The following is a 14,443-nucleotide window of genomic DNA, read 5'->3' as shown; positions in this document are numbered from 1 at the left end:
AAAAAGCAAAAGCAATTGAGGTTCGGTTGTAAATTAAAGACAGAATTTGGTAGTTTATGAGTAAAGTAAATGGTTTATGAGAAAGGCAAATGGTCCGGAATGATAAAGCTAGCACGTTATTCCCAAACGGTTCAATCGGAGATGTACAAAGTCTCATGGTTACAGAGATAAGTTGTAAGTTATAAACTCATGCATACCAAGTGATGGGTACGTTGTTGATTAGCTGGATAAAATAACGTCTTATGTAGTGACATAAAAAACCCTTGAGCTATGGGGATAAATTATCTACAGCCCACACCTCGTTACTGACGTCGACACAAGCCAGTAGAGAAGCTATCACATTGACACACCTTGCCAAGGCCATATGCACTGGAGACTTGAGCCCAAACATCCGTAGCGAGGTGTAGATAGCATACACTTGCACAGGCCAGATATCTCCAAGTTTACGCCTACTCCAGTGAGATACAGTTGCGCGGAGGCGGCGCTAGAGATCATAGGTAATCCGGGTGTAGAATGAAGGGTACAGACGTAACACTGCGTGGGCTTCTTTAACTACCAACCGCGCAGGGTCAACCCTACGGGAGAAACTTTCCATGGATCGGCAAACTTTCCCTACTTTCTGGTCTTTAGCTCTCATCTATACTATCAGATATGTCTCTATCGAACAAACAGAACCTTAATGCTTATTATATTACATGATATTTTTATGGCTCCACGGCGTATACAACATTTACGAACAGCTGGCAGGCTATGTAGGTCAATTCGATTGCTTATTACGCCTCGGGTATGCCATTGGCTGGATGAAATAGCGTAGTCATAAAAATATGATATAGCTAATAGTGAGGTAACAGTGCATGGATAGCCAATCTGGTGGGGTCTAGGGATGAGGCGAGGCTGTCAAGATCGTTAACGTTCCTTATCCTCCTATTGGAATATGCATGCTTGAAGGTATCATAGAAAGGCAAAAACAATTGACTCCAGGGTTCGGGGAGGGGGGTACAATGGTATATGCTGTTGCATTAAAGTCTATGAGCTTGCAGTTGAATGCCATTAATTGAACAGACGTAAACGCTGTTGGTTCTACCATTCAGTAATTGTTTCTGGATAGTGCTCCCTGGAAGGTACTTAACTGCTTTCGGACAACTAGACGGGAGGCCATTTGAGCGGCTCTATGCTTTTGTGTTTAAGCCACAAAAATAACCTTTGCTCTTTACAGCCCCATAATCTACTTAGCTCGCAGCTGAGAGTCGCTATGGTTCGCTTCAGCTCGGCTGTTTTACAATCATCCTACGGACGCCATCTTGCTGCTGCAACTCCCTGATATCACTATGTAATTACATGATTCATTATAGACTGCTGGGAGTCTTGCAGTTTTCCATATCATCACTGCCATTACCTGGTAATATTCATTTAAATATGCACCAGCTATAAACGAAAAAAGACTGCGTCATGCACCGTCCACGCTAGAATACACTGTTAGACAGGCGTTTCTAATGGAAAGGGCTTTGCGGGGTCCTTCGTGGCATTACATAATGCGTATTACTAATGTACAGCTTTTTGGTATTGCCGATGCTACCTCGCACTACATTATAGAAACCTTGTTCCCATATGTCACACATGTAAGTGCAAACATCTGACGAAATGTTATCTTGCTGCTTAATCTGAGCTAAGCTAGGACATTAGTCTGTCTCCTATGTGACTCCCCAACCAATCAAAGCTCTGAAAGCAATGATGAATGAGACTAGTTTGTTGATCACAGGCTCCTGGATGGTTGATAGCTAGAACATCAATCATGGGTGAAAACAAAGATACTTTTAGGTTTTAATGTAACAAATGAGCAATATGTCATTGCATTATGTGATACATGTGTATATGAAATGATGTGGAAATAGGGATGTTGTGTGATTTTCAAACAAGTCAATCCGAAATTCCGACGTAGAACACCGAGTGTAGGATAACCCAATGTAAAATTTTCTTAGTCGGTCCCAATTGTCACGGTTTGTTGGTTATGTTTGTGGACAAAGTAACGTTTATGGGTAACATGATAGTTACTAAGACCTACGTCACACTTCCCAACCGGGGCCCGGCCGGGCACCTTTCGGGAACGAGGAGTATGATATAAAAGACACCAAACTACACAAGACGTAAAGGAAATAGTCGTGGGCATTACTTGTAACATCGAGCGGATTATTATTGGACTGAGTAGAGCACTTTGGACAAATTACAGCTTAAACTTCTCTGGTACTCAACGGATCATATTGACCCCCAGTGGGGATCGTCAAGATCACGCCTCGTTGAAAATCGAAAAATCTTAAGATTTATTCAAACAATCTTGAGGTTTTGTGAAAGATGTTTTGAGTCAATCTTGAGACTTTTCCTGAGAATCTTGATATCTTTTTATCTCAAGATTCTTAAATAAAAATCTACTTATGCATTTCCACAAACAGCCCGACCGGGCTCCGGTTTGGAAATATGCCGTTTGCCGGCTAAGAGACGCACCTTCACTGGTGGCTAACCGGCGGAAGGCCTCCACGCCTTTCTCCCCGTAGTTCCCTTCAGAAGCGATGGTGGACACGTATGTCCAGCCCAGGGACTTGACGATGTCCACCATGGCCTGGGCCTGGTAACTGTCGGACGGCACCACACGGGAGAAGTACTGGAACCGGGTCTTGTCGCTCAACTCCTCACTGGTGGACGCGTAGCTGATCTGGGGAATCTGATCATCAAAACCAAAACAAGTTAACTACCAGAAAAGTAACATTTGCAAGCAAATCTATAATGTTAACCTGGACATGCCGTAGTCTAACACTGACAACTTAGTTGTTATGTTTATTTTTATTCCAACTTATTTCTAAATTTAGCGACCAAAGCCCCTCTAGATCTGTACAAAGACATCTGCTACACTACTGCAAACCGTTTCCTGTCGTTTGCTGTCGGATTTCCAGGCCTAACCGATAGAACCGTTTCATTTTTTGCATCATGAACGGGGCCTATGTAACCGAACACCATGGGGTGCCTGCTACCGGTAACCATAGTGACAGCCGTCTGGTCCAGGTCGTTGACCTTACTTGTTTGGAGAAGAAGTAGAAGAAACAAAAACAATATGTTCACCTTCCGTGAAGGTTAACATAATTACAACTTCATGTTTGTACTCATTGTTCATTTAAGATGAAGAATCCAAAAATAAAATGGCGAAAGAGGGAGGACAGCTGATAGGACTGAAGTACAAGGGTATCGAAAGTTTCCTCATCGTTATTTCATCATCAACAGTTGTTGATCTTTACCCCATGGGTATTTATTCTTAGCCATGATTTCATTCATCTTCTTGTGTAAATCAATATATATTGACATACATGTTTGATTTATGGGCCTGTATAGACCCGTGGTATTGTACATACAAGATGATGTCCTATACTCAGAACTGAGAAGGATGGCCTTAGTTGTTTTGTCCGCCCATAATGAGATCAAACCTCTGCCAGCCCTTCTTAACATCCACAGCCCGCACTGTTTTATCATGTTGTTAGTCTGAGGAGAAGAAATCAGGCGGAAACCATAGTAGCAGGAGACAGTAGAAGTGAGTCTCCTAGCTCATCACAGCGCGCTCCGGAGGGGCCGGGAGGATGAGCAGCTGCAGCACGTCAGACAGAAATAAATTGATGCAGCGGCCGCTGGAGTATAAAATGGACGATGGAGATCGGTTTGGGGGAAATGCACAGCACATCACTTCAGCGCTTCACAGGGTCTGAATAAATTGGCACTCGTGAAAGTGGTAACTGATTTATTTCTCGGGTCGTTTGTCGTCATATCACGTCCGGCTGAGAACGATTTAGCAGGTTATAAGTCGACGTTTCGGGCACCAAGATTTCATTTCTTCCATGTTCATGTCCTAATGTTTGCGTGTACGTGTGTGAGTGTGTGTGTGCGTTTGTGTCTGTGTTTGTGTGTACATGTATGTATGTGTGTGTATACGTGCGCATGTGTGTGTGTGTATGCGCCCGCGCGTAGGTTCGTGCGTGCGCGTGCGAGTGTCCGTGCGAGAGAGAGAAAGAGTGTGTGTGTTTGAGTGTGTGTGTGTGTGTGTGTGTGTGCACGCGTGTTAGTGTGTGTTTCGTGTGCTCGTGTGAAGATTATCATCGATGATATCTGATTACCTTGTCATTATTGTTTTTAAGTAAGAATTGAAGTAAGCGATAGATAGTGTGAATGAAAATCCAGTCTGAAATTCTCGACAACTCTATTCGTTAGTTTCATAGGCATAGCTCTTCTTCGATTTGTATCAGGCTTCTATTGAACGTACGTCTCCAAGGACGGACAAAGAGTACATGGTTATTGGCCAGACGTAGTTCACACATTTTCCACATCTGTAAACCCAATCTCTTTGCCACGGGTCAGATGTCGAGGATCGTTTCGTTTCCCATTTGCTTCACTGATCTTAGAGTAAACTTTCAATTTCAGTAACTCATGGTAGCCCAGGTTATCCCAAATAGGATTACGGAGGTCCTATCCATGTTTGCTTCGTGTTTACAAGAAATCAATGGCTAATTTCGACGCGTGGTTACACTAAGTCCGGTTAGAGCCGTAGACGATGGCTATATTCAACACGTCGTGACTGTTTAATGAAATCAAGTTGTGATGAAAAGAGGCTCACCACCACCGGTAGCAGTGTTATGCATAGGGATTACTGTGTAACAACAGGAATAATACACTGCGACGGTTTGTGGTGTACCGTCTGATCCCGTAAAGTTCTGACGCCCATTTAATACATCTTCCAACCGTGCTCAGTACCCAGAACGTACGTACGCCTACCCCGGAATGCAGTGAAAATCCCGGATCTGACAAAAATACGCATGACCTACTTTCAGACTGTTTGTCTTCAGATGTCTGACATCTAATCACATCACAGTCTATTGTACATGTTACAATTGAGGGCAGAGATCGATTTTGGGACGTTCTCTCGTGAACAGCCCACTAACTCAGCTTCTATTATGCATGCATGTCTGCTACTTAATCATGTCTACTATTTAATCACGGCGGAAACCCATTAATATTAAAAATGAAACAGTTTTAGAAACGAAATAAACATTTGGGAAATATGCGGAAAAATTAATGACAAAAGACGTCCTTATAGATACCAGATTGTCGATACCTTTTCATAAAACATTAGCCCGAAGTAGGTCATTTAATTCGAAAGGTTATTCACAGTCGAGAAAGCCCAAAGGACAGGGATTGAGTATGATTATTTTGCCGGCCATACGGCCGAAACTGAATTGTTATCTTTGTGCTGTGGGAGCTTTGTCCATAGGCATACTAGCATCAAGATACAAAGCGTATGTATATATAGTATTTGGATTTTTTAAACTGAAACAAATATCCCTTTGTTTGAGTGAAATGCCCCTTAGTCTTAAATGTTGTCCATACAGTCATTTATTTTTTTGTTTTTTCACTTTATTCATAGGTCAGCAAGTTTCTTGTATGTTTTACAGGGACGGGTCGCTACTTGCGAGCCTTGCCCCTGTAACGTGCTCGAGGCACCTCATCGAACACGGGACTCCCATCTTAAAGACGGGCGCAGTCCCAACCGATATGCCTTGCCGTGGATTTGAACTGTGGTCTCCCAGTTACCAGAACCAAAAGTTCAACTGTGATGCTGCCACAACTTGAGCCACAGTGACATCTCCATTAATCTAACACATCGTCATCATTATCATTCAATACAACTAAAGAACAAGGTTTTATTTTATGACGATTCGAGAAGTTTGAAATTTGCAGTCAAAACATTTGCTTTAAATTTTAGGACAGAAGCAAAAAGCGCTCTCTTAATCATATATCAAATTTTCATCCGGAAGAGATCTTGCTCTACCTATGAAAATCATATTCTGATCTGAAACAAAACAGACGCCAGACATATTACATGTACAGGCTGTTTGAGGTTTTAAAACGACGAGAACGCGAAAGGAAACGGGGCCGGCTGTATGATGTTTTATGCTTCTGGTGCACGTTTTGGTATTTTTCCGGGAACAATCAACTGTTTCCATGAAAATCACTGTTTCATAAGTGTCCCTAGATGTGAGTCGCAGATGTCAGCATGCTTCAAATCATACGTATTTTTCTTCCAATTAATTGCTAGCTGACGTTCGTAGGGAATGATACTTGCACGGCATTGCGACTATATGATGTACGGGGTTTTGATCGTGTAGAAGGTAGTCAGTCTCCTTTGGGGTGATTTTCCTGGCTACTTAAAATGTTGCTTATGGACAAATATCAACCCCACCGACTCACGACATAAGCTAAGCACAAGATTCAATGAGCAACAATCATCGCCTTTAATGTGATTCCATTCGCTTAATTTTCACATGATGAGTGAAAATCCCTTATTCCCTTCATTCCCATTTTACAAGAACTAATTTCGTCTTAATCCCACCTGAGGGGAAAGCTATTTTAATATTACTTTGACAAGCACCATGCATTAATGCTTAAAAGGATGCTTATCCATTATAGTATGTGCTTTCCTACCATTATGATTAGCTATGAGCTTACTGATACTGACAGTGATTTTTAGAACAAAATAGGTTGACCTCTTTAGCAATTAGCGCACCTAGCCCCAACGGGATGGGCTCTTCAATGATTAATCGCGCTAGGGCTGCAGAAATGATCCAATTCTAGTGGAATGATAGTTCAGGAAATTACGACATTGTTGCCTTGGATCCATCTCTGCGGAACTTTATCACATTTCCTGCTCGTGAACCAGTCGTATTACCGAGACTATGGTTATGTTGTTTCTTGTCAGTTTTGTTACATGGCGTAGTGTCACATTGCTACACAAATTACAAGCTAACTGTCCGCCGTGATTTAGCCACACACATTTACCAACCGCTATTGGTAAAGTTGTCGTCGTTTCTCATCATGATTACTGGGCTATAAGCAGCTCCGGCGGCGCCCGACAGACCGTGAGCGCCATGGTAATAAGTGTTTCGGAATGGAAGCTGTTAGACTGTTACTCATATCTCACTGCGACATCGGGTCATCATTTACGCCTGGGGACAAAATATTAACCACTCTGACGAGCATCTTGTAGTTCTGCTCTAGAGATAGCGTTAAAACAAACGGCTACTTTCCTTGCGTCTGTGAATTGAATCTGTTGATATATATATGCTGCATGGCCAGTTTAAGTAACTGAAGAGAATCATTAGCGAAGCTCACCTGAAAGAGCCGCAGGATGTTGGCCACCATGATCGACACGGAGCTTGAAGCCGCTCCGATGACGCCCAGAAGAGGCTTCGGTTTGGGCAGCACGGCAGGCCGGCCGTCGTCACACTTCACGTCCCGACTGTCCAGCCGCAGCAGGCTGCCCGCGAACTTCAGCGACTGTTCCAAGGCATGAGAGTAGTCCTCACATGTGTCCAGTATCTGGGCACCAACTTTGATGCCTTTCAAAATCTTGTCGGACTTATTGATTTCCTGTATAGCGTACAGCATGGCCTCCATGCGCTGGATGCCTTTCCCCTTCTTCAGCTCGGTGCAGTCGCCGTCCTGGCCGGCCGTGTGCAGGGGGAACAGGCCGCCCATGTTCACATCCCCAGGCACGATGGTCACCTTGTCTAACACGCCGTGGCACATCCCAAGTAACGTCCACACTACGATCAACACAAGCCCGTAGAACATTCCGTTTGAAGACATCTCTCCCCGCTGGAGTGTTTTCATTTGAACCGCTTGCTTCCGCTGGCGGCTACGAGCGATTTATCGCAAGTGTTTGCGCGAAGCCGGCGTCTCCTGCCCTCCGTGACTGTATCCCTTCTTGTACTGAGCTCGGACCGCGTCTCAATCCTGTAGGAGGGGCGGAAGTCGATAGCAGGTCGTTAATAGATGTCAAGAGTTTTATGGTCTATGTAAAAACTCGAGCGAGATCGCCTACTTACTCAATACAAAAGTAATTACAAATGCTGGGAGGGTGGTCTTAGCCGTGATTTGAACCGCGGCAGAGCGCGGCACAGCTTTACGGAGTAGAAGAAAAGGGCGGAGAAAACTCGCGCGTGCGTTATCCACCAACAACTGCCTCAACGATTCTAATGTGATTTTTACCCTTACCATGGCCAATAAACACTCAGGTCGTAAGCAACGTGCGGGATGCTCTTTAACGGCGGCTATTCCAGACCTTCGATTTTCCCTGGAACATCTTGGTCTCATGGGCACATTCTGTTAAATATTATCAGCACCACATTCCTCATTCTCCCCTTCACATCGACATGCCAGTCACGTTTCCCATCGGCACTTGATATCCTCACACGATGTACTTCCAGTTACTACCTCCATACTTCAAGAAGATTTGAAGTAACACAGACACTGCTTGTATTGGATATCCATGTCGGTAAATATTCCCTAAACAGGCGATGCACTCCACACTTCAGGAAATCTGCAAATAACTGATACGTGCTGTCTCTTTGTCTGAATGGATTCTGGGAACAATTTATTTTGCCATTCTGGTCGTGATAATGGCTGCAGGAGAATTAGTGCGAGCGGAACTATCCCTTATCAGCGACTGATGCACGGGGACCAGTGGCTTAATGGAAAATGTTAACGTTGCTGCCCTTATGGAGTGCGTTATTTCATACAGCAGGAACAATTAGTACACTAGTGTTGGAAGGATTGTCCCATTCTGGTGGAATCTAATAAAGGATACTGTCACGTTGATATGAAATAATGTACTAGATCACGGATACGTGTCATGAGGTTCTATAAAACTATCAATATCCAAGGTCAAGTCAACGGACACATGATATGTGCTGGAAAAACAGTTTTATGTGGTACGTACGTAGAGTGTTTTTACGCGAAGTAAAGCGCAAAGTACTGCTGTTAAAAGGTAACAACCACTTGGCTACACCTAAGTTATAAAAAAAAAGTCGGATAGTTTTGTGAATACAGTGGCCCTGTGCTTAAGCTTCTAGCTAGCGATTGCTCTTTTTTAATGACTGAAGAGTTCTGGTATATAAACTTATGACACAAAACCTTGAACTGATAAATAAGCGATGTGTCAATGGCACGATGTGGAAAAATTATTCGTTGTTTACTGCCGACCCTCTACTCTGGCATAATGTTCCCTTATGACCGGCACTAAACCATGGGTCATTGAGTGGTCACTGCGCCCTATCAACGGTTCGTTTATATCGCTCACATCCATCAACTTTGATTACATTTTACGGCATCGTGTTACATTTGACACCATAGATCCTCACCTCGATGATTATACAGCCTTGTGGAGCATTAGAAGACATGGTTAGATTGAAGCAAAATTGTTCCTGTAAATCTGAGTTTAGCGTTCTCCATCAGGGCAATGTAACATTTATCGGGTCATTGTAAGGTCAAGGTGACGCTATCCCAGGACTATTACGTGTCATGATTACCATATCATCGTTATTAATAAGTTACTACTGTAGGCCGATATGAGGGCTGACTGATGTTTCCTGTCTCCTTCATCCCAGCCGGATTCTGTTCTTCCGCAGCCTAAACGTTAAAAATGTTTCTCCAGGGCTTTTGATGACGCATCTTTTCTCCTATTTATCTGGAGGGCATATTTTCGTTCATACACATTTTCCAAATATAGGTGCATTGATCATCATTTGAGGGAATTAGCAGAGAAAGACAGAGATCGATCACGACTTTGGAGCTGACAAAACGAAACAAATGATTATTCAATATATTTGACTTTTGGGAATGTACCTATTAGACTATTCTGGTCCCTATGAAACTGAAAGAGCAGCCCCATGCGTGCGTTACGTAATTTGTGCGTTATCTGTGACTAATGTTGCTAATTTTCATCAGAGGGCTCACTCGGGAATGATGCAACTATATCGCATGTTATCTGTAACTCATTGACTCTCAGTAGATTGAGAAGAGTCGAATGTACATGTCTCATATGTTTCACAAATCAATACCCCACGCTAAGAGATTCTCCCGTGGTTCCTATTGATGGACTAGCCCCACATATGACATATATAGAGAGAGAGCATATTCGGTGACATTCGCCACTGCGTGTCAGTGTTCTCCCACGCACACCAGGTGTTACAGACACAAAACCCGCAGAACGAAACCTGCATGTCCCTAGACTAATAACTAGCTTGAAAACCAGACCAGCTATTGGCAGGCAGGCAACTCCACGGCTGTCAAAATCGATGAAAGGGTCAAGCTGTTTTAGACTTGATTGCGCCCTGCAGGATTATTAGTTTGGACGGTCCCACTCAACTATCTTAATAGGGGATTAGCACAGCGGGTAGAGGTTTATTAAGGGGACATTGACAAATGTCCCCTGTACTGTTGCCGTCGGCAATGTCTTCCCGGGGACACTGATTACGCTAGTACAGACATGCAAAACACAAGTTGTTGTAGAACGCTACCGTGACAAATTAGTTCTGTTTTCACCTAGCCCCAACCAAAAGTCACAAGAGAAAATGAAATCAAGCATGGGGATAGAAACCTATTCAGCGAAACATAAATCTGTAACTGGAAATACTCTTTTATTGAGCAAACATAAATAAACATGCACAGACAAGATGGCGACGCTCTCAAGCTATATCTACTTATGTTAGCGCCGCCCTCAAACAAAGAGTGCAATGCAATTTGCAAGAGTACAAGGATGCATAAATGTACAGAAATGAATACAATGATAAGATCGAATTAATGGGTCATATTATCTAAAAGCGCAAGCCCTGACTCCCCCTTCCTAGTTCTATCTGGTATGGATAAAGTAATCTAAGTTCCGTGACTTAACCGAACCCACTTGGAATACAGCATTGAATTTCAAATACTGCAGTTTACTCTAACAAGTCTCCATACGATACACCGATGTACTCAGACACGATGTACATGCACAAACGATGGAGCTCGAAAGATATAAAAAGAATAGTTCGATGATGTCTTGTAAGACATAAACATGTTGTAGGGAGCCATCCTGTGATATTCGGCAGTCGACACAACACATATAGGATGGACAATTTATAGGATTCAAAGCTTACATACACAGCAAGAAAAACTTGCGTATATGGCAAAAGCATCTCTACGTACTGCCGAATGCGCGTCAGTCTGCAGCAACAAGTTATCGATCTCGGCATCGACCGTTACGTCCTCAGTATTTCTCAACATGGCAGTTGTCGCCCGCGTTCGTCATAAATTCACAAAAACAGTCACGCCAAAATCAATCCCCATTGAGCCTGCTTGAACCAATCAATTCACTGCATGTTTTGACCATTGTTTGAAAATTGATCGATACCGCTAATTGCTTCTCTTGTTATGATCATGGTAATATGTTATGTTCACACAACGGTTAACGATCAACAGGAAAGTAAGAATAGCAGTTGCTGTTCAGGAGTTGTCGATCGTTAAAGTCAGGTTGTAAATAACTAAAAACGCTCTATGTAGCTGTTTGCTGTATGTAGGCATTGAAGAACGTATTAACCTTCACAGCCATCGTTTACGACACAGAATCAGACACAGAACCCCTATCGTTTCAACGCGAATGACCCCTTACATACCAGGATCTTCAGTAGTGGATGGTTCGATAATGAAAAGGATGCTAAAGAAGCGACTCACTGCAAGATTCAAGGCCAAGGTAAATCTTATAATCCATCTCCTCATGCAATAAAGAATGTAATGACGGCGCCCACGACACTTTCACTTTATTCTTAAGACATCCCAGCATCAGAGGGTCATCGCTCCCTTTGTATTACAAAGGTCATTGCCTCATCCGCTCCTTTTGCCTGAATTGATGCATACTACGTGCGGTTGAACGTCACACGCGTTCATTATTTACAATCATGATTGTTAGAAAGGTCACTGGCTAGACAGACAGCTTGTTTCGCGTATTGATATCCGGTACCTTCGTTCCCTAATGGTTCTAAACTAAGAATAAAGATCCTACTCCGTTCTTTTCCGTATTTTAGTTTCATAAAGTCAAGGTAAGGAAGAACAAGTCTATTTCAAAACTAACCACTATTTCTTAACTTCTACAAACGTTGAAAGACATCGACCAGCACGTAATACAAATGCAATAAAGCAACTGGATTAATTTTCTAAAGAGACACAAGTTTCAGACAACATCCAATAGATTCTGTCAGTGATTGACACCATTCTCAGGATGGTGGGTGCTGTCTGAAACATCTGAATATCCAGCTGCTTGATTTTTTGTTATACATAATTTTCTACCAGGATGTCTAACCTTTATTGAAGTTGAAATGTCATAGCTTTTTGTTTAAGATAAAATAAGATTTCAGCTTAACTTAAGCTTGAAAATTTGACCGCTAGCTCTCAAAACTACATTATGCTGTGTCAGGACTCTCTGTCGAACCTTTGTAGTTTTTTTTGCCATTAAACATTTCTTCCGTAGCTTGCTGAGTATTCTCGTCACAGTCCCGAGCCGCTTCTTTAAGTCGTTTATCTTGTAGCGCGTCATTAAGATGTCATGTAAAGCTGGCTTTTCACATGGACCTGATCCCGCGTGCGTGCTGTATGGGGCCCGGGGTGAAGGCCAATGTCGTGTCACGCTGGGCTGCTGTGTGCCTTACCTATATGCGCTGATTCGCGTGTTGTATATATATGTAGTTATTGTCGTGACTTTTTATCCCTCTGGTTGTCGTACTTCGAAAAATATTGCTTCATATTTTTCGACTAAAAAATAATCATCTCCAGGAAAATAGAAATATCATGATATAGATAATAATTATCAAAGTAGACTGTAGTTTTGAACCAGCTCGTAGCAGCAACAACATCAACAGAATATCAATCGCTACGTGGTGTTTTGTTTTGGATATTTTTATAGCCTTGCTCCACCGTAAATTCCCCTAAACACTATGCATACGTACTTCTTCCAAATGTTTTTCTTGGTAACAAATGAATTAAAGTTTGTTGATCTAGACGTCTGGTAAACATGTTGAAAGTAAATTGATGATTGATGCCCATGCAAAGTGAAGGTGTGGCGATTACAAGCCCAGAGAACGGAGGTGTGGAGAAGGACTACCATCACACCCAGCTTTCCGAGCGGATTTCAGTGACGTATTACCCAGCTCTGCCCTGCGTGGTGTCTAACACGCACGCTCCGTCACTGTCATATGTCCTAACGGAACATTTAGTCAGCTTTAGGTGTTATCTCAATGCACTTGGGGCTCCGGTGCGGCACTGCGGGGTTCGAAAGATACTCCACGAATTTCAGACAGAGATAAAGAACGGATTTTCTTACGTTTTGTGTATTTTGCTGTCCTCTAATTCATACTTTTACGTATAACGCAATATCTAGATTATAAAAAATCGGCGAAAATAACACAGCAGTGCCGCAGTCAACGAACCCCACAGTGCCGCACCGGTGCAAACTTCTGTTGTTGGTACCGCCATTATGTAATGGTTACTGATCTAGCATGTATCTGATCATGCGTAATGTTTACATCAGCGTACTTTCTCAAATGTTTAATGATACACTTTACAAGTCACCAGAGAGGTTCGGTACATTTGCCTAATTGGTACCTTAGCTAAAGATTTATATCACCACGTGCGAATTTCCGCCCGTGAGTCGACGCCTGTGACGTATAGTGGTCCATTTTAGAGCGTACAAAAATCAATCTCATTTTTCTCCTCGATGCTTCAAGGCATATCTGACAAGCATCAACGGGAGGGCGCCTTAGGCACATTTACCTAGACAAGGTGAACTATTGTGTTGAAAGTAATGCACGCCGGTGCCAGTGACTCAAAGATTACCTGCCGAAGTTACAACACATTTGGTCGAGAACCTTCGTCCAAATATCAATTTACATGTGGACGAATCAGTCTTCGTCCGCTGTGTGGAATGTCTATCAGATGTAAATTGAGCAAAGTCTTTGTATCTCGTTGACACACACGCGCACACACACACACACACACACACGCACGCACACACACACACGACACACGTGCACACACACGCACATAGACGCACTTAGATGTACGCAGAGATAGGGTTGGACAGATTGCTCGAAGCAGAAAGGTAGGAGGAAAAATCTATCACCATCCTGTCGTATCAGCATTCCTGGGCCCATCATTCACCACTCCTACCTTACCCTATCGGCCTGTACGCCTTAAGTCGTGCTGGCCTTACGCCAACAATGAGGGGTTCTACACAATGACATTGTCGCGCCCGCTTCAATCCAACTATTCCTCATGATTACAACCCGAAACACTAATGCCACCGTCCGCCCAAGGGGATTTGTTCCGTGATTCCGCCGTCCTCTGATCCTAGTCCAAGAAATCAATCCAGTCCTTATTTCAAACCATGGTGGCTTACGTAAGCTGAAGGAGAATTTTCGTAATGACAGAGGTTTAGACCAGAACGGAGTGGAAGCGTGATTCAGTTGGACATAAACATTTTTCTTATATCGGACATTTACGGTATGGCACATGCTGTTTCAGAAAGGAAGCCAAAAATCAGGTT

General features: G+C 43.0%; 1 protein-coding gene across 5 annotated transcripts in view; it reads right to left on the bottom strand.

Annotated features, from left to right (window-relative positions):
- LOC118415375 (metabotropic glutamate receptor 6-like) overlaps positions 1-14,443 on the bottom strand; it is a 71,497-nt gene that overhangs the window by 25,562 nt on the left and 31,492 nt on the right. For 4 of the 5 annotated variants that reach the window (XM_035819932.1, XM_035819934.1, XM_035819935.1 and 1 more), the window contains exons 2-3: positions 7,201-7,824; positions 2,500-2,716 (exon numbers count right to left, since the gene is read on the bottom strand). In XM_035819932.1, coding sequence (XP_035675825.1) covers positions 2,500-2,716; positions 7,201-7,701 — 718 coding nt within the window. In that variant the 5' untranslated portion in view covers positions 7,702-7,824. Of the gene's footprint in view, positions 1-2,499; positions 2,717-7,200; positions 7,825-8,085; positions 8,346-14,443 lie in introns of those variants that run through there. The other variant, XM_035819933.1, reaches the window with a different exon arrangement.

This window comes from Branchiostoma floridae, chromosome 5, assembly GCF_000003815.2.
Source record: "Branchiostoma floridae strain S238N-H82 chromosome 5, Bfl_VNyyK, whole genome shotgun sequence".
NCBI lineage: Eukaryota > Metazoa > Chordata > Leptocardii > Amphioxiformes > Branchiostomatidae > Branchiostoma > Branchiostoma floridae.
The sequence above is the reverse complement of the archived record's forward strand: the minus strand, read 5'-3'. Positions and strand labels throughout refer to the sequence as shown.